The sequence below is a fragment of the Tachyglossus aculeatus genome, chromosome 7 (genome assembly GCF_015852505.1).
Source record: "Tachyglossus aculeatus isolate mTacAcu1 chromosome 7, mTacAcu1.pri, whole genome shotgun sequence".
NCBI classification, from domain to species: Eukaryota; Metazoa; Chordata; class Mammalia; order Monotremata; family Tachyglossidae; genus Tachyglossus; species Tachyglossus aculeatus.
Window position 1 is genome coordinate 61,411,180 of NC_052072.1, and position 20,588 is coordinate 61,431,767.

Genomic DNA, 20,588 nt, shown 5'->3' on the forward strand with positions numbered 1-20,588 from the left:
AAATTCTGTTTTCATAAACAGCCTCATGAAATCAATGAGTTTGATGTTTTAAGCCTTGTCTGGTGTACGGTGCCTGATTGTTGAATCGATTGACAAATTAAATTTGTAATCCATTCAGTCAAAGCCTTATGGAGAGCAACCAAAATTATTTTTAGACCTTCTTACTAAGGAAGAACCCAAAATAATGGTGGTCTTCCAAGATATATATGATCATTATAATATTATTGAGCTCAAACAGAAGAAAAAACTTATAGAACGCTTGACACATTTTAAACTACATCTCAACCTCCCTTGCCCCATCCAGGCAGAAAGAAGAATAGCAGTCACGGAGTGCAGTTTCCACAAGACCTCAGGATGATTGTGGTGGCTGCTTTAAATCCCACCTAAATATTCTTTCCCACTTAGGACAGTGATCTGCACACAGTAAGCACTTAATAACTATTATTACCATTATCACTAAATATTTTATAAAACAATTTAATGACTGATTTATGATATTTTAATATTTATACATATGCATTCCCTGTGAATATTATTCACAGGAATGCAATAATGAAATTCTAATAAAATCCCAAAGTGTAGTCAGGAGATATAGAAACTAATAGATGAAAACTGTAGTAACAAAATTCTATAAGGGAAGGAAATTAATATCAGTAGAATAAAATCTACACAAACTAACCCATCTGCCTGGAAAAATGGTATATTTTACATTAAATTGCACATTTTCTTATTCTTGTTTTTTTGTAGTTAACAGAAGTGAATTTGTGGATACTAATAAGACTTAGGCAATCAAAATCAACCACAAAAATATTCCTACTTATGGATATTTTCCTATTTATAACAGGGATTAGAGGAACTATTTTAAAACTGTTGAAGGAACTCGATGATTGTTTTTAATCCACAAATATTTTCTTGTCAATGTTTAGCTGTATCTGTGATATATAAATAACAATGAATAGATGTTCGTCTATTTTGGAAAGGCACTGTTATTTATCAAATATGGATTACAAATATTTTGCATTGAAATAGAAAAGCCAACTCATATTTGAGATAAATATATTTTCAGACACAATTATTGAAACCCTCATTATAGAGTAATACATTTTTTAAAGTCTCTCCATGCCTATATTTCATTTGAAGGTTCATTGCTATTGATGATTTTTGCTGAAAAACTGAAAACCAGAGTGACTTTCAGCCTAGTGGTTAAAACAGAAACCTCAGAGGCTTCTGTGAGGATTGGTTTATTCTGTCTTTTAGGATGTTCTTTCATATCTGCCAACAAGCACATTTTGCTGTAGGTGCATATTCCTGGATGTTTCCCCCACTACATTTGAAATTCAAAGCTTCTTGTCAGTCATCAACATTTATTCTTCTTTAAAGGTTATAGCTCAATGTGGCACTGAGCCATATTTTGGAGGTGACCCATGTCCACTCCCGATTCATTCCATAGTCACGACCAGCTCAATTGATCTTTCTGGGCCTCACTGTCACTCGGCAAATATTTCTCCGCTCTTTGAAACCCTTCATCATGCTTCCTGATTTCTCTGAAACAAACAAAAACTCTTCGCCCTTGAGTTCAAGGCTCTCAACCAACTTACCCCGTCTCACATATCTGCACTCTTCAACTCCCTTTCAGTTGACCTTCTAAGTCTACAGGGCTCTCGCCTCACTCTTCTTCCTCCCTTCACCCATACAAACCTCCCTGGTTTATGATTCCTTCCCTCCCCACATCAGACAGGCCTCAGTGCTCCCACATTCAATACCCTCCCCAAATCGCACCTTCTACCACACCCTTTCCCTGATTAGTTCCCAGCACCCCAAATACTGCAAAACCACCAGCCTCCTCCAGCATCGGTGCATTTATTTAAACCTGTCTCAAGCATTCTCATATATGAACAGTATGCTATTCTTTTGTATACAGTCCATTTGACTGTGTCTGACCTGATTATCTCATATCCAGCCCAGGGTTTAGTTCACTAATTTGCACATAGTTAATCTATCTTTAGAATTAAAGGGAGATTTAAGGCATTTTTGCTACTTTGGTATATGGAAGAAATCAGCATTTGTGCATATGTCAGTGACAAGTTTTTTTAACTTTTGGGAGTACCAATTTTCATGTCAGTTATATGCCACAAATATTTCGAAGCCTCATTTATTTTCATTGCCAGGTCTCATTGGAAAATATTTATTATTTCACACATATCTAAGTGCGCATAGCATCAATTATGGTTAAAAACACATATTTCAATAGAAATATCTGTGACGTGATCAGAATTCTTACTCTGAAGGTTCAATGTCTTTCACTGTTATGGGAATTAACTCAAGATAAGGTTCTTAAAAATCCCAAAAAAGTTCCTAAAAAAGTTAACAGTAGTGATCCATTTAAGAGACTGCTGATGGCTCTATATATCTGTGTGAAAGTTAAAATTAATAATAACTTTATCTTTCACCTCTTTATAATAATTTAAGTTGAAATTTAACTTAATTGAAGTACCAAAACTTGTTTCATCACTTTCTAATAAAGATGGAGGAAAGGTAGAGAGGAGTTGCATAGAAAATGCAGTGTCGCCTTCCGAACCTTTCCTCACTCTTCCTAGCTGAATTGCATAATAATGATGGAATTTGTTAAGTGCTTACTATGTGCCAAGCCCTGTTTGAGAATCATTGCCCCAGACAATGGGAACCCAAGGTATTTGCTGTTTAGTGTAGTCTTCCACTACCAAATTTGGAGTGAGTAGCACTAAAGACTTGGTGACAGAAAAGGCACTAGCAAAAAACTCCATCCTCTTACCTAAGAATTCCCCACTAGAGATTTTGGTCTCACTTGCAACAAAGAGTATTCTTCTTGAAGAATTAGTGTAGAACTAGGAAGAGAAAACCAGGCCCTTACTGGAAATTTAACCTAAACTGAGTTCAGGGTAATAGAACCCCTGAAACCCTGAACCTCATTGAGTTAGAGCAAAACCAGACATGGGTGGAAGTTGAAGTGGAAATGGACCTGGAATCATCCTCTAGGTAGAATCTCCTCCAAGAGGCTTTCCCTGGTTAACCCCTCTTTCCCCCAGCTCACTCTCCCTTCTGTGTCATCTATGTACTTGGATTTGTACCCTTTGGGCACTTGATATTTACCCCAACCTCAGCCTCAAAGCATTTATATACATACCCAAAATGTGTATGTATTTATATAAGCATCTTGCTTCCCAGGTAGATTGTAAACTCTTTGAGGGCAGGTAATGTGTCTACCAACTCTGTTGTATTGTACTCTCCCAAGAGCTTGGTATAGTTCTCTGCACACAGTAAGTGCTCAATAAATACCATTGATTGGTTGAGGCATTGCACAATGGAATGTTTTTATCCTTGGAGGGTATCCAAACAACTTCAGGAAATTGTGCGTGCTTGAAATCTCCATTCGCTTTTGAAACATGGTCCTTTTTTTTAAATAATGGTATTTGTTAAGCATTTACTATGTACCAGACACCACACCAAGTGCTGAGGTAAATACAAGTTGATCCGGTTGGACACAGCTCATGACCCACACAGGCCTCAACAATCTTTACCCCCATTTTACGGATGAGGGAACTGAGGCACAGAGAAGTTAAGTGACTTGCCCAAGGTCACCCAGATGACTAGTGGTAGAGCAGAATTAAACTCGGATCCTCTGACTCCCCAGTCCCGTGCCCTTTCCATGAGAGATAAGTTCTTGCATTGTTGGTACTACAGCTGCTGTTCTGCAGCTCGCCGGGGCATCCCTGATCCTCCCTAGTACAAACTCCTTTAGTGGCAGGATTTGCATGTGGGCATCAAGACCCAGTTTGAGCCAGGCTGGGGTTGGCTCCATTCCATAGCAGTTCTCAGTTTCCTTGCTGCTTCTTGTCCTCTCCCAATCCCACCTAGGGCATCCATTTTGCTCTTCTAATATCATCCTACTTGCTGTGCCTCTCAGTCTCATGATTGCCCTCTTGCATACAAACTCCATCCTGCCTGGAACTTCCTTTCTGCTCTTATTTAACCTTCCCTGATTAATCTGTCATCTTCCCACTCTACCTCCCCTCTTACTGTATCACCTGAGCACTTGAGTCCTCCCCTACTCTCTACAAATTTCTCCCCAACCCGGGACTTCCCTCTCCTTACCACCTCCTACCTCTCCTTGCTACTCTCCTACTACAACCCAGCCCTCACACTTTGCTCCTGTAATGCCAACCTTCTCACTGTACCTTGATCTTTTCTATTTCACCACCAACCTCTTGCCCACGTCCTGCCTCTGACCTGAAGTGCCCTCCCTCCTCATATCCAACAGACAATTACTCTCACCTGCTTCAAAGCCTTTGAAGGCGCATCTTTTTCAAGAGACCTTCCTTGACTAAGCCTTCCTTTCCATTTCTCTCCCTCCCTTCTTTATTGACTTGACCCTAGACTGCAAGCTGGTTGTGGGCAGGGAATGTGTCTTTTATATTGTCATAGTGTTCTCTGCCATGGTACTCTGGCAGAGTGCTCTGCACCCAGTGAGTGCTCATTATGTTACCATTTGTATGGTACTCTCCTAAGACCTTAGTTCAGTGCTCTGTGCATGGTGAGTGCTCAGCAAACTCGAGTGATTTCTTTGATTGCTCCCCGGTTTCAGGACACACAGGATCTGTAAACCAAGCTCAATTCATGCAAAGTTATAATTTGTGGTGTCAGAGGGCAAATCTTTCCATTTTCTACAGGCTTTTGGACTATACCCTGAAGACGTATCTAAAAATAGAGTAAAAACCTGGAAAGAAGGACTTTTGCAATCCTCAAATATGGACTATTAAAATGATGTTTTCAATGGAGCATTTTCCATCATATCTTGTCCAGGTCATTTCAGGGGATTATAGTAGCAGTGGACGTATTGTCTCCGTCCATCTCATTTCCTGGCGGGTGGTCCTCAGTTTTTTTTAACTATGAAGAGTAAGGAACCATGAAACCAGTCCAACTTTATGGAGAGTGTTGTTCTTTTTGACCAATTTCTGACCAGAGTTATCATTTTAAGGCAATTTACTAGTCACTGATTTTCCCATCACTGTAGACAGCACCACTATCCTTCCTGTCTCATAAGCCTCTAGCTTTAGCATTATCCTAGACTCACGTCTTTCAGTCAACCAACCTATTCACCTGTCACCAAATCCTGTCAGTTCAGCCCTTACAACATCACTAAAATCCTCCAGTTCTTCTTAATTCAATCTGCTACTATTCTGAACTAAGCACGAAGCAGCATTGGCTAGTGGATACAGCACGGGCCTAGGAGTCAGAAGGTCATGGATTCTAATCTTGACTCTGCCACTTCATTCATTCATTCAAATTAATCTTATTTATTGAGCACTTACTGTGTGCAGAGCACTGTAGTAGGTGCTTGGAAAGTACAGTACAGCAATAGAGACAATCCCTGCCCACAACAGGCTTGCAGTCTAGAGGGGGGGAGACAGACATCAAGGCAAGTAAACAAGCATCAGTATAAATACATAGAATTATAGATATATACATATATGCATAAGTGCTGTGGGGTGGGGAAAAGTGGGGAAGAGCAAAGGGTGGGAGTCAAGGTGATGCGGAAGGGAGGGGGGACCTTGGGTAAGTCACGTAACATCTCTGGGCCTAAGTTCCCTCATCTGTAAAATGGGGATTGAGACTGTGAGCCCTATGTGGGACAGGGACTGTGTCCAACTTGACCATCTTGTATCTAGCCCAGCACTTAAAACAGTGCCTGGCACTTAGTAAGTACTTAACAAATACCATTATTATTATTATTATACCACCTTGACTCCTGAAACAGCCTCTTCACTGTCTTCCCTGCCACCTGTCTCTTCTTTCTACAGTCCAAATTTCACTCTGCTGCCCTGTTCATTTTTCTAAAAGAAGATTGAATCCAGGTCCCCCTCAAGAATTTCCAGTGGTTGCCCATCCACCTCCACATGAGAGAGAAACTCTTTGCCATTCGCTTTAAAGTACTCACTCAGCTTGTCCCCTTCTACTTTGGAAAGAGCACTGGCTTGGGAGTCAGAGGTCATGGGTTCTAATCCTGGCTCCGCCACATCGGCTGCGTGACTTTGGGCAAGTCACTTAACTTCTCTGTGCCTCAGTTACCTCATCTGTAAAATTGGGATTAAGATTGTGAGGCCCACGTGGGACGACCTGATCACCTTGTATCCCCCCAGTGCTTAGAACAGTGCCTTGCACATAGTAAGCGCTTAACAAATACCATCATTATTATTATTACTTTAACTCACTAGTTTCCTACTGCAATTCAACCCGCACACTTCACTCCTCTAATGCCAACTTGCTGACTGTACCTTGAGCTGATCTGTCTCAACACTGAACCCTCACACATATCCTCCCTCTGGCCTGGAACTCCTTCCCCCTTCGTATCCAGAAGACTACCACTGTCCCCACCTTAAAGCCTTATTAAAATCACATCTCCTCCAAGAGGCCTTCCCCAAATAATCCCTCATCCCACCTACTCCCTCTCCTTTCAGCCTCACCTAAGTACTCAATATTTAACTCATGCTCTTCCCCCCAGCACTTATGTACATATCCATGATTTATTTTAATGTTTGTCTCCCTCTATAGACTGTAAGCTCCTTATGGGCAGGGAAACATATCTACCAACTCCTTCATATTGAACACTCCCTAGTGCTTATCACAGTGCTCTGCTCACAGTAAGTGCTCAATAAATACCATTAAAAGATTGAGCATTTACTGTATGAAGGGTACTGAATAAAGCTCTTGGGAAGTTACAAGCAATATTCATGTCTTTTATGAACTCAAGGGAAATCCTAATAGAAATTTTCTGGACTGTGAAACTCTGTGGTTAATCTCAAACAAAGTGAATCAATTAGCCAGCTATCCAGTTAATTAAATCAATGTAGGCAAACATCATTATCATCATCATCATCAATTATATCTGTTGAGGGCTTACTGAGTGCAAACTACTATACCTTAGTATAGCGCTTGGGAGAGTACAACACAGCAGGGTTGATAGACATATTCCCAGCCCATAATGAGCTTGCAGTCCAGAGGGCGAGACAGACATTGATATAAAAAAATGAATGCCAAACCAGTGAATTCAGGCTAAATGTCTTTGTGTAGGTATAGTGATTTTATTCCCCAATTGCTCTCACCTTACATATCTTATATTACTTATCACATTTAACCTCACAACCACCCTGTGGGGTTCAAAGAAAGGCAGGCATTTTATCTGCCTTTTATTATCTTATTTTCCTCATCTTATTTTACAGATGAGGAAATGGAAGTACCTAGACCCCTATATGCCCAACTGGGTAGTACAGGCCAAATAAATATATTTCCCTCAGGACTCATACTTTCTGGGTTCATTCATTCATTCATTTATTCATTCATTCAATTGTATTTATTGAGCACATACTGTGTGCAGACCACTGTACTAAGCGCTTGGGAAGTACATGTTGGCAACACATAGAGACGGTCCCTACCAAACAATGGGCTCACAGTCAAAGATTTACATTGATCAAATGAACTGGCCCAGTTTTTTTTTAATGGTTTTGTTAAGCACTTATGTGTCAGACAATATACTTGCTAAGCGCTGGGGTAGATACAAGCTAATTGGGTTGGATGCGGGCCATGTCCCATATGAGGCTCACACTCTTAATCACCATTTTACAGATAAGGCAAATGAGGCCCAGAGAAGTTAAGTGACTTACCCAAGGTCACACAGCAGACAAGTGTCAGAGCCCTGATTAGGCCCCAGGTTCTTCTGTCTCTGAAACGCTGCTTTATCCACTTCCCTGCACAGCCTGAATCTCAAAAATAAAAAAGAAGCTATTTTTCTTTTGAACTACATGTGAATACAATGCCATTTCACAGTTAGATTAGTCTATTATGCAAATCCTTTAATAACATTATGCTTAATATGTATGTGTTTTGCTTTTCAGTGTGTGCTGGCACGGAGAATAAGCTGAGCTCTCTCTCTGACCTGGAACAACAATATCGTGCCTTGAGGAAATACTATGAAAACTGTGAGGTAGTCATGGGCAACTTGGAGATAACCAGCATCGAGCATAGCCGTGATCTCTCCTTCTTACGGGTAAAACTATCTTTTCTCCTGCTTACTTGTGAGTGGATGCTGGTATCCGAGTGCACAAAAGCAATACCTGTTGGTAACTTGGGGCTATTTTCCTCTGACTGGCAGGAACCCAAGAGTGTAGGGAGAAGATAAGCGATACAGAAAGCACACACAAGGGAAAAGAACCAAGATAACAATACTGTCATGACTGACAACCTGACTATATAGCAGCTACAGTTGCCCAGGGTGTATGATGGAAGATACTGTCAATGCATGGTACATGACAGTGCACGAGTCTGTCTGTGTTGCCAGCAGGTGAAAAGCTGTCAGAGGGGGAATTGGGAAGGTCAAAAGACCACGGGGATGAGAATTAGAGCTTTTAGAAGAGGATTTTACTGTTACTTCCCTGCTTTCCTGCCAATTTGGAATTTTTTTAATGTTCAGAAGTGGATTCCTGTAGGGATCACAGTGTCTGGGAAATATTTGAGATGGATTGACTCAGTTTCACCTTTGTTTTTTCACCCTCCTTTCTTATCATTTCCAATTCAAAAGCACATCAGTAGTGATGTGAAAGGGAAAAAGTGAATTAAAAATCAGCTGCTGGGGTCCTGAGTGGCGTGTTCATGCCTTCTCTCTAGGATGATTGGGTTTTTCAGACAGTTCCCTGTATTTCATTGAACTGTAGTAACAGGATATCTTTTCATCTCTTCCCCTCAGTGTCTTTAGCTACAGCTTTAACCTAACAAGCATTTCTAGAAGGCTGAGGGGCTCAGAAGGAGTAGCGGCCTAATTGCTCATCTCATGCTGCTTTGGAGAGCTGTAAACTGACTGAGAATTTTTGATGGAAAGGGAAAAGATGGGGACTTCAGGCCCTGCAGGACCTGGCTGTCGTGGATAATAGTAATTGTGGTACTTGTTAAGCATTTACTGTATGTCAACCACTGTCATAAATGCCGGGGAAGGCACAAGTTTATCAGCTCAGACACTGTCACACTGTCCCACATGGGGCTCACAGTCTAAGTAGGAGAGGAGAACAGCTATTAAATTTCCATTTTACAGTTGAGGAAAATGAGGCTCTGAGAAGTTACCTGTCTTGCCCAAGTTCACACAGCAGACAAGTGGCAAAGGTGGTATTGGAACCCATAGTCCTTGAACTCCAAGTCCCCTGCTCTTTTCCCCAGACCATGCTGCTTCTGATGATTCAGTGGGGCTGGTAGAATAGGATCCTCAGGGTATGTAGTGGGTGATCTTTGATGTTAAGAAAGGCTTCCCTTAAACTGGTGCAGGGAGACAAGCCATATTTGTTATTTCAGTGCAAAACGTGAAGAGAGGTGCGGATTGAAATGCACAGTACATCAGTCTATTTGAAATCAGTTAAATTGAGTTCTCGTTAACCTCTTCACAGGTTGCAGGAGATTTTTCAGGAGTTTTAAGTCAGAATCTGATGGCTCTGTGACAGACAAAAAACAACAAGACTAAAATTCTGAGTCCCAACATTCTGTCCATTCATTTGCGCTTCCAGACCCCTTCAGGGCCCGTCAATTTGGCTGAACCTGTTTTCTGGTATCCTGATCTTGGCAAAACCTTTGCTCAAAGAACTAATGCCTCAACTGGTTGCTGCCCACCAGGGTGTTCTTCCTCTGTAGCGGACACCTAACAGTCCTTGGCTAAATCACATTGACAGTGTTTCACTTATTCTGCCTTCCTGACTAGCATGTGCATCCTTTCAGTTCCCTGTTGTGAGAAGCAGTGTAATCTAGCAGGAATAGTACAGGCCTGTGAGTCAGGGGACCCGGATTCTAACCCCGGCTCTGCCACTTGTCTGCTGTATGACCTTGAACAAGTCACTTAACTTATCTGTGCCTCGGTTCACTCATCTGTAAAATGGGGATTCAGTACTGTTCTTCTTCCTACTTAGATTGTTAACCCCATGTGGGGCCTGATTATCTTTGTATCTAGCCTGGCGCTTACCACAGTCCTTGACACATACCGAGCGCTTAACAAGTACCACAACTATTGTGATCGTTTCCATGTTCAAAATGCCTCTGTTGATACTGTAGCTTTCCATAAACCAGACTGTGGCTAAAGAACAAAGTACGGTCTGGAGTATGAACTTTCCTTGCTGAATTCTCGTAGATTTCACCCCTTGAATAATGACTGAACTTTTTCCCTTCATGTCTTGTTACTGTCTGTGCTACAGTTTCTTTTCTCTGAGGAGAGCTCAGTATTCTGATGGAATTAAAATTAGCCAATTTCTCTCTATATCTCTCTACTGCTGTTGTTTCCAAGCCGTTCCTGTTGATGATCCATTATTGAAGACTTTCTTTTCCTGTTACTAGAAAGAGTTCATAGGCTGATTCTCAGTAACATTTCTCTCTTTCTGCTAACCAAGATGCCACTGTTATATTAGCCTAGCATCATTTATTCACAACACATGACCAGACTACATTAAGTTGAGCTACATTAAATTTGACACCATTGCCCGTGGAATGCGAACTCATTTTTGGCCTTTTTCCTGCCATTTTGTGTGAAGTATAGGATGGAAACATGACAAATGAAACCTGTCAAAGAACTGCATTTTAAACAACATCGGTGTATTTTTCACTTCAATCTCAAAAATGCAGTCTCAAATGCTTTGCTTTAGAAAATAAGCGAAAATAAGTAATCGTAGTTTCCTCTTACCACCTTCATTTGGGTGAGAGAATGCTCATGAATGCATACTTTAAAATTAATTGAATTTTTCTCAAGTATTATTTAGAATACCTCCATGCTAATGTAATTATAGCTCATGATGGGACCCTGACAAACTTCATAATTTTCTATTCTTGTTTATAGAGGGATTTCAAATGATATCATTGTTTACTTTCACCATAAGGCCTTCCCAGACTGAACCCCCATTTTCCTCTGCTTCTCCTTCCCTTCCCATCTCCCCATCTCCCTTCCTCTACTCTATCCTTCTCCCCACCCCAGAGCACTTGTGTATATATGTACATATTTATTATTCTATTTATTTTATTACTGATGTGCATATATCTATAATTCTATTTATTTATATTGATGCTACTGTTGCCTGACTACTTGCTTTGTTTTGTCATCTGTCTCCCCTCTTCTAGACTGTGAGCCAGTTGTTGGGTAGGTATTGTCTCTATTTGTTGCCGAATTGTACTTTCCAAACATGTAGTACAGTGGTCTGCACACAATAAGCGCTCAATATGATTGATTGAATGAATGAAGGAATGAATGACTACAGTTGGCCCCAAAAGACCTTTTAGTGTATTATTTATGCATTTTATTTCAGCTATAAGGTCAAGATATCCAATAGTGAACAACAAAATAAGAGACATAATCACAAAGCATGCTATTGTTCAGGACTTGGAAAACTTAAAATTAAGGCCAGTGGCAACAGGAAATAATAATAATACACACAGTAGAGTCCTCAGGGCTTTTGTTATTTGAGCATATGATTGTTCCTTCTTATTTGACCTGCCCTTGAGAAATTCTTTTCATCTAAATGTAATAGCCTAACTGGCTATGTGCTATCGGACACTAACTCCTATGTCTTTTGTGTCCCTCGTGTCTTTTTGAAATTATAGAGGGAGTGGATTTGGGTTCATCACATCATTTCACATTACATAATTTCTAAAGCTTCATGGAATATTATTCAGATATACAGATGCATATATATAATAATGTCAACCTGAGCAATAAGCAGCAGGCATAAAGTAAAATCCTGACAACGTGCTTAGAATACTGACATATTGAAACATCAAAGCTTGGAGAAATGATGAATGAAGGGCAAATGGAAGGGAGAGAGGCCTCAGGTATTGCAAAAGCTGTGAATTTTTTTTTCAGAAATTATTTTTCCTAAATCCAGTCCACATAACAGGAGATGAAACTGCTGCTTGCGGGAGTGACCTCAAGTGGATTCCCAGCTGTGATGCATAATTTCATGTGGTTTCTCTTTGCCTCCTCAACCGATTGTCAATTAACATGACCTCAGATGAAATAAGATGGATTTTCACAGTTGGGAAAAAGTATACTGTGAAACACTATGAAAAATAGATTGTGAAAATGAACTTCAGGAAATGACCCATAGAACATCTTCATCCCTGAGCTTCCTCCAACAGTTCCTAACCAACTGGACAGGTTACCAGCCCCATTTTTCTTAATGGTATTTATTAAGAGCTTGCTATGTGCAAAGCATTGTTCTGGACCATTGTCTGGAAAAGATATGACAGAAACATAATTTGGGTAAAACATCTTCAGATTTCAGGATACAGAGAAGCACTAATGGCTGATAGTAAAAATACTGTATCCAGTGACTTAAGTATTTTCCATATCAGGATACTACTATTTCATTATTATTATTATTCTTATCAAGTGCCATAGAGTCGTTTCCGATTCACAGTGACTCTATGGATATATTTTCTCCAGAACGTCCTGTCTTCTGCCATAATCTGTAATCTTCTAATGGTTCTTCCCTTATCATTGTTCTGGTTTCTATCCATCTAGCTGCTGGTCTGCCTCTTTCACATTTTCCCCGAACTTTTCCTAGCATTAGTTTTTTCTCCAGATAATTAGTCCCTCTGATTATGTGTCCAAAATTTGCTAATCTAAGTCTAGTCATTTGGCCTTCCAAAGACCACTTTGGCTTAATTTGCTCCAAAATCCATTTGTTCTTTTTTTGGGCAGTCCATGGTATTCACAAATCATTCTCCAATATCATTTTTCAAAAGCATCAATGCTCTTTGTATCCTGTTTATTCACTTCCCAGCTTTCGGATCCATACATTATCACTGGAAACACCATAGAATTGACAATTTGTATTTTTGTGGCAGTTGTTACATCAACACATTTCATAACTTTTTCCAGGCCCTTCATAGCAAATCTTCCTAACATTAATCTTCAGCATATTTCTTGACTACTAGTTCCTTTATTATTGATTATCGATCCCAGGAGAGAAAAAATGTCAATTAGAGTTAGAAAATCACACTTGTAATCATTATATTCATCCGTATGGAGTGATCCTGGGCAAACATTTTTAGTAAACTTTTAAATGAATTTAAGTTTCTTTTCTCACATCCCAAGTACCTTCTGCCCCTTTCCAGCCCTTATCTATTCATCCTATTTTTTTTTAATATGGTTTAATTCTCTTTCCATTAAGTGGATACAAGCATTTAATGGAGCCTTTTTATTTTCATTGTTTCACTTTATAACTCTCGTGCGACCTGACTCTGACTCTGCTCCCTGAAACTAAATCCATACTTTTCTCCGTGGTTTCCTTTTGCTCATCTCCCCATCCATTACATTATGCCCAGCAAAACTTGTCCCATCACTGTAACCATTCCATGTTACATGTCTTTTGAAAATATACCTTGTTTTACTACAGCCAGCCCTGCTCTCTCCTGACCCTGTACATCTTTACTAGCCCATACTGCCTTGGGCCAGCAAACCTGTGGTAATGGGAGAGTATCAGTGGCCTAGTGGTTGGAGCATGGGCCCAAGAGTTGGAAAGAACCGTGTTCTAATCTAGACTCTGCCATTTGTGTGATCTTGGGCACGTCGCCTAACTTCTCTGTGATTCAGTTGTCTCATCTGTAAAATGGGGATTAAGACTGAGAGCCTTGTGTGAGACTGAGTCCAACTTGATTTGCTTGTATCCACTCCAGTGCTTAGTACAGTGCCTGGCACATAGTAAGCACTTAACAAATCTTGTCTGGTCTTATGCTGTTGAGTCCTCTCCAACCCATAGCAACTCCATGTACACATCTCTCCCAGATGGCCCCACCACTCTCTGCAGTCGTTCTGATAGTGTATCCATAGAGTTTTTGGTTAACATATAAAAGTGGTTTACCATGGCCTTCATCTACACAGTTAACTTGAGTCTCTGCACTCCACTCTCTCCCATGCCGCTGCTGCCCAGCCCAGGTGAGTTTTGACTTGTAGCAGATTTCCTTCCACTTGTAAGCCACTGACAAAGCTAGGAATGGAATGGGTATGCCTCTGCTTGACTCTCCCTCCTGTAACCAAGACTGGTAGAGTATTGGAAACTCTCCAGATGCGAACCTGAGAGGGGGGTTTAACAAATATCACTATTATTATTATTTTTAGTTTTTATTCCCTCCCCGAATACTCCTCTACCTTTTCCCAGTCCCTCAGTTTATGGGGTCCTGAGTGGCACAAGCTGTAAAGGCCATGCCCCACAAGGAAGGGACTGGGCAGTTGCAGTGGGATCAGGTTAAAATAAAATGTCAGGAAACAAGGTATATTTTAGGTGCTGTGCAAACTTGGCAAGAGATGCAGCTGCATAAAGCAATTTATATTTTTTAATGCGACAAAGTGCATCCCCCGTTGATTTTCACTGTTCATTTGAAGAAAAAATGGCCATAAAATGAGTCATCCAGTAAAATGCAGGTCAGGTGGCTACCTAAGCCAAAACCTTGATGCTGTTTATTAAGTGTTTATCATCATCATCATCATCATCAATCGTATTTATTGAGCGCTTACTATGTGCAGAGCACTGTACTAAGCGCTTGGGAAGTACAAATTGGCAACGTATAGAGACAGTCCCTACCCAACAGTGGGCTCACAGTCTAAAAGGGGGAGACAGAGAACAGAACCAAACATACTAACAAAATAAAATAAATAGAATAGATATGTACAAATAAAATAAATAAATAAATAAATAGAGTAATAAATATGTACAAACATATATACATATATACAGGTGCTGTGGGGAAGGGAAGGAGGTAAGATGGGGAGGATGGAGAGGTGGGCAAGGGGGAGAGGAAGGAAGGGGCTCAGTCTGGGAAGGCCTCCTGGAGGAGGTGAGCTCTCAGCAGGGCCTTGAAGGGAGGAAGAGAGCTAGCTTGATGGATGGGCAGAGGGAGGGCATTCCAGGCCCAGGGGATGACGTGGGCCGGGGGTCGATGGCGGGACAGGCGAGAGTGAGGTACGGTGAGGAGATCAGCGGTGGAGGAGCGGAGGGTGCGGACTGGGCTGTAGAAGGAGAGAAGGGAGGTGAGGTAGGAGGGGGCGAGGTGATGGAGAGCCTTGAAGCCCAGGGTGAGGAGTTTCTGCCTGATGTGCAGATTGATTGGTAGCCACTGGAGATTTTTGAGGAGGGGAGTGATATGCCCAGAGCGTTTCTGGACAAAGATAATCCGGGCAGCAGCATGAAGTATGGATTGAAGTGGAGAGAGACACGAGAATGGGAGATCAGAGAGAAGGCTGATGCAGTAGTCCAGACGGGATAGGATGAGAGCTTGAATGAGCAGGGTAGTGGTTGGGATGGAGAGGAAAGGGCGGATCTTGGCAATGTTGTGGAGCTGAGACCGGCAGGTTTTGGTGACGGCTTGGATGTGAGGGGTGAATGAGAGAGCGGAGTCAAGGATGACACCAAGGTTGCGGGCTTGTGAGACGGGAAGGATGGTAGTGCCGTCAACAGAGATGGGAAAGTCAGGGAGAGGGCAAGGTTTGGGAGGGAAGACAATGAGTTCAGTCTTCGACATGTTGAGCTTTAGATGGCGGGCAGACATCCAAATGGAGATGTCCTGAAGGCAGGAGGAGATGCGAGCCTGGAGAGAGGGGGAGAGAGCAGGGGCAGAGATGTAGATCTGGGTGTCACCAGCGTAGAGATGATAGTTGAAGCCGTGGGAGCGAATGAGGTCACCAAGGGAGTGCGTGTAGATCGAGAACAGAAGGGGACCAAGCACTGAACCTTGGGGAACTCCCACAGTGAGAAAATGGGAGGGGGAGGAGGAGCCTGCAAAAGAAACTGAGAAGGAACGACCGGAGAGGTAAGAGGAGAACCAGGAGAGGACGGAGTCTGTGAAGCCAAGGTCAGATAGCGTGTTGAGAAGAAGGGGGTGGTCCACAGTGTCGAAGGCTGCTGAGAGGTCGAGGAGGATTAGGACAGAGTAGGAGCCGTTGGATTTGGCAAGCAGGAGGTCATTGGTGACCTTTGAGAGGGCAGTTTCCGTGGAATGTAGGGGACGGAAGCCAAACTGGAGGGGGTCGAGGAGAGAGTGTTTATCATGTGCAAGCACTGAGGTAATCAGATCATACCAGTAATTCATTCAATTCATTAATTCATTCAATCATATTTATTGAGCACTTACTATGTGTAAAACACTAAGCCCTTGGCAGTTTGCAAAACAACAATAAACAGACACATTGCCTGCTCACAGTGGGTTTACAGTCTAGAGGCGGGGAGACTGTCATTAATAATATAAATAGATTCTAGATATGTACATAAGTGCTGTGGGGCTGGGAGGGGGGCAGAACAAAGGGAGCAAATCAGGGTGATGCAGAAGGGAGTGGTAGAAGAGGAAACAGGGGTTTAGTCAGGGAAGGTGTCCTGGAGGAGATGTGCCTTCAATAAGGGTTTGGAAGCAGGGGAGAGTAATTGTCTGTCAGATATAAGGAGGGAGGCCATTCCAGGCCAGAGGCAGGACATGGGTAAGGGGTCTGTGGAAAGATAGAGGAAATTGAAGCATAGTGAAAAGGAGTGAAGTGTGCAGGCTGAGTTTTAGTAGGAGAGTACTGTGGTGAGGTAGGAGAGGGCAAGGCGATGGAATGCTTTAAAGCCAGCAGCGAGGGGATTTTGTTTGCTGTGGTGGTGGATGGGCAACCAGTGGAATTCTTTGAAGAGTGGAGTGACATGACCTAAACATTTTTGTAGAAATATGATCCAGGCAGCAGAGTGAGGTATGGACTGGACTGGGGAGAGGCAGGAGGCTGGGAGGTCAGCAAGTAGGTTGATGCAGTAATCCAGGTGGGATAGGAAGAGTGATGGTAATGATTTGTTGATTGTAGTAATTGTTAAGTTCTTACTGTGTGCCAAGCCCTGGGGTAAATTCAAGATGATCAGATTGAATATATGTCCCACACAGCACTCAAAGTCTAAGGGGGGGAGAGAACAGGTATTTTATTGATTCATTTATTATTATAAATAAATTATTTATTTATTTTAAGAAAAGCAGCATGACAGTGGAAAGAACATGGGCCTTGGAGTCAGAAAGTCATAGGTTCTAATCCCTGCTCTGCCACCTGTCAGCTGTGTGATGTGGGGCAAGTCACTTAACTTCTCTGGGCCTCAGTGACATCTGTGAAATAGGGACTAAGACTGTGAGCTCCACGCATCAGCCTGATAATCTTGTATTTACCCCAGAGCCCAGAACAGTGCTTGGCATGTAGTAAGCCCTTAACAAAAACCATCGTTATTTAGCTTCTAGACTGTAAGTCTGTTGTGGGCAGGGATTGTCTCTCTTTATTGCTGAATCGTACTTTCCAAGCACTTAGTACAGTGCTCTGTACACAGTAAGCACTCAATAAATACTATTGAATGAATGAAAGAATTTTAACCCCATTTTTACAGTTAAGGCAACTGAAAGCACAAATAAATTCAGTGTTGTCCAAGATTCTGAGTCAAGAAAGTAGCAGAACTGGAACTAAGGGGGAAAGTGTGGCTTCAAACCGCATTTCCACATCTTTGAGGCAATATTTTCCATTGGCAGCAGGTCATGGAGGTGACTGGGAGGAGTAGCATGGCCTAGTGGATTGAAGATGGGCTTGGGTATCAGAAGGACCTGGGTTCTAATCTCAGCTCCACCACTTCCCTGCTGTGTAACCTTGGGCAAGTCACTTTACTTCTCTTTACCTCAGTTACCTCTTCTATAAAATGGAGATTAAGACTGTGAGCTCCATGTGGGACAGCGACTGTGTCCACCTGATTACCTTATATCAACCCCAGTGCTTAGAACAGTGCTGGCACATATTAAGTGCTTAGAAAAATACCATAAGAAATAGAAACTAACCAGGCTGAATTATTTTTCAAGCTCTTCATCAGATTCAAAACCCGTGCATGTGCGTGCATTTGTGTGTGTGCATGTTTGTGTGTATGCGTGTGTGTGTGTTTGGAGCTATAAAAACAAAAGACCCTTTGAGATGAAAATTTGAATATAGTTCTGATTCCAAAAGAGAAGGGTTTGCTTTTTCCTCTTTTAGTAAGCAGCATGACCTAGTGGCAAGAGCACGGGCTTGGGAGTCAGAGGTCATGTGTTCTTAATCATGTCTCTGCCACTTACCAGCTGTGTGACCTTGGGCAAGTCACTTAACTTCTCTGTACCTCCGTTTTTACATCTGTAAAATGGGGATTGTCTGTGAGCCCCAAGTGGGACAACCTGATTACCTTGTATCTACCCCAGCACTTAAAACAGTGTTTGTCACACAGTAATTATTACTATTATTATCATTATTATTAATAATAAAATGGCAAAGGATGTGAGAAGGTTTCCTTTAGTACGGAGTTCAGAACTATTTATGATGTTAATTTTAGTTTCCAAAAGGAGATGGGTGTCTAAATTATTTGAAATTTGTGTTTCTCAGCAGTTAGGAAGTGGAGATTCTTTCTCCAAATTGCATGCTAGAGTAAGAAATTACAGTTTCTCTTCCCCATAAAGAGTGCTGAAAACACTTGGCCTGATTGCTAAGGGCACCCGTTCAGTAGAACTCAAAGATTTGACTTCAGATGCTCCCAAGATATTATTAAAAATAAGATCCAAAGAACTTAGAGAAGATTTACCCCAGAACATCAACCTACCACCCCAAAAATGCCCCTGTGGCTAATCTACTTAAATTTAAATTGGCTGTATTAGGTTGAACAGCCAATGAATATAGCATATTTGCACCTCTGGGAACTGGGGGATTTTACATTTGGCTTAAATGGTGAGTCTAATGAGTTTTATGGTCTTGCCTCACCCTTAATTAGAGGAGAATCCAAATAACAAGCCCATTACATCCACTGGTTCTTTTATTTTCTTTGCTCAAGGGAATTGAGTGTATGAAGATGGTTAATTCACATTCTCTTGTTGTAAAGGGCAAAGCATTCAGGTTCAGAATGAGAGGTAGTTAATATTTCCAAGAGTTCCTGAAACAAATCTAAGACTGACTCTCTTCACTGAAGTTCCTAAACACCATTTAATTTCTTTTTTTCCACTGAGTGTTTGCAAGAAATCAAATGGAACCTCTTCATTTTCATTGTTTCAGTTTGCTCAGAGTCTGGGATCAGGGCACTCTTTTGGTTTAACCACCTCTGAGCATGGGCAATAGAGTCTTTGACTTCCAGCTCTGTTAAATTGGGTAAGATTTGGAGGGCAAGGAAGTGGGGCTTAATGAACAATTTTGCACACTGGATAAAATTTAAATTTTCTCCATCACTGCACAGCCATGCAATAAAAGTTCAGAAGTAGTAAACAGACAAAATTAAAGTTTTAATAATCTTGACAACTCCAAGCAAAACATGATAAAACAAAGATTACCATTTTTAAAGAGCCGTAGGTAGATTTTAGATTACATTTGGTTCCATCCTTCGAGATGAAGTGGCACATGGGTGGCTTTAAATATGTACTGATTGATTCATCTCATAGCTTAATTAGATTGTAAGCTCACTGTGGGGAGGGAATGGGTCTACCAGTTCTGTATATTGTACTTGATTTATTAGTTGGTACTAGGTTTCCCAGTCTTCCAAGCAGGGGGTGGCGCCATGGAAGAGGGAGAAAGGGTCCTCAGGCTGACAGTGAGTGAATGGGTAGACTGTCCACCAGGGCCAGGCATATGTGCTGGGTCTTTTGCAGTTGCTCCCTGGGGATGGGGAGCACGGGAAAGCAGGAAAGCCCATTTTCTCCTGCTGTCTCAGCTCATTTTCCAGACTCCAGACCCTGAGGATTTGTCCTGCCCGAGGTCCAACTCCCCACTTGTCAAGCCGGTCTCTGGAAACAGCATGTGGAACAGAGAAAGGAGGAATGTCAGTTTCCTCCTCACGCTTGTTTTTGTTTTATTTTTTAAAAAATGAAGTAAAATACATTCAGGTTTGGTTTTTCTTTTCCCTTTCACGAATGGACCCACAACTCACCACCCACATCGATGTCACCACTCACATCAATGTCTCACCGGGCCCACACAGGGGCAGGGACCATGCCAGTGTTAGTTGGCATCGTGACTGGCAGGGGGAGTCGGCACCATGTTGGATCGTAGTTCAACTACTTTGCCTTGGGATTGGTAGAACTGATAGGATGCCCAGAAAAATTCATAAACCAACCAATCACCTCTTATGTAAATCACTCCCCCTTCACAGACCCTCAAATCCTATGGCCTCTACATTGTCCTAGTCCTTCTCTCTTGAGCTCCTATTTCTATGACTGATTTTTCTTCATTTCATTCACTTGATCCTTTTCCACCTTTTATTCCCTAACAGTGCGTGTCCTGAGAGTCTCTGTTCTGGGTCCCCTTCTTCTCTCACTCTATGCTTAGACTGTGAGCCCACTGTTGGGTAGGGACTGTCTCTATATGTTACCAACTTGTACTTCGCAAGTGTTTAGTACAGTGCTCTGCACACAGTAAGCGCTCAATAAATATAATTTAATGAATACTCTGTTTTTCTATGAGCTCACTATTTCCCTGGCTTCAGCTGTCATTTCTATTGTGTATGACTCCTAAATCAATCTCTGTAATCCCAATATCGCATCTT

General features: G+C 41.7%; 1 protein-coding gene and 1 non-coding gene across 3 annotated transcripts in view; one reads left to right on the forward strand and one right to left on the reverse strand.

The window, feature by feature from the left end:
- ERBB4 (erb-b2 receptor tyrosine kinase 4) overlaps window positions 1-20,588 on the forward strand; it is a 1,221,345-nt gene that overhangs the window by 455,440 nt on the left and 745,317 nt on the right. For both annotated transcript variants that reach the window (XM_038749108.1, XM_038749109.1), the window contains exon 2: window positions 7,929-8,080. In XM_038749108.1, coding sequence (XP_038605036.1) covers window positions 8,024-8,080 — 57 coding nt within the window. In that variant the 5' untranslated portion in view covers window positions 7,929-8,023. The remainder of the gene's footprint in view (window positions 1-7,928; window positions 8,081-20,588) is intronic.
- LOC119931051 lies at window positions 13,998-14,135 on the reverse strand. The gene has a single exon (XR_005451919.1). It is a non-coding gene; the product is annotated as a small nucleolar RNA SNORA7 (small nucleolar RNA).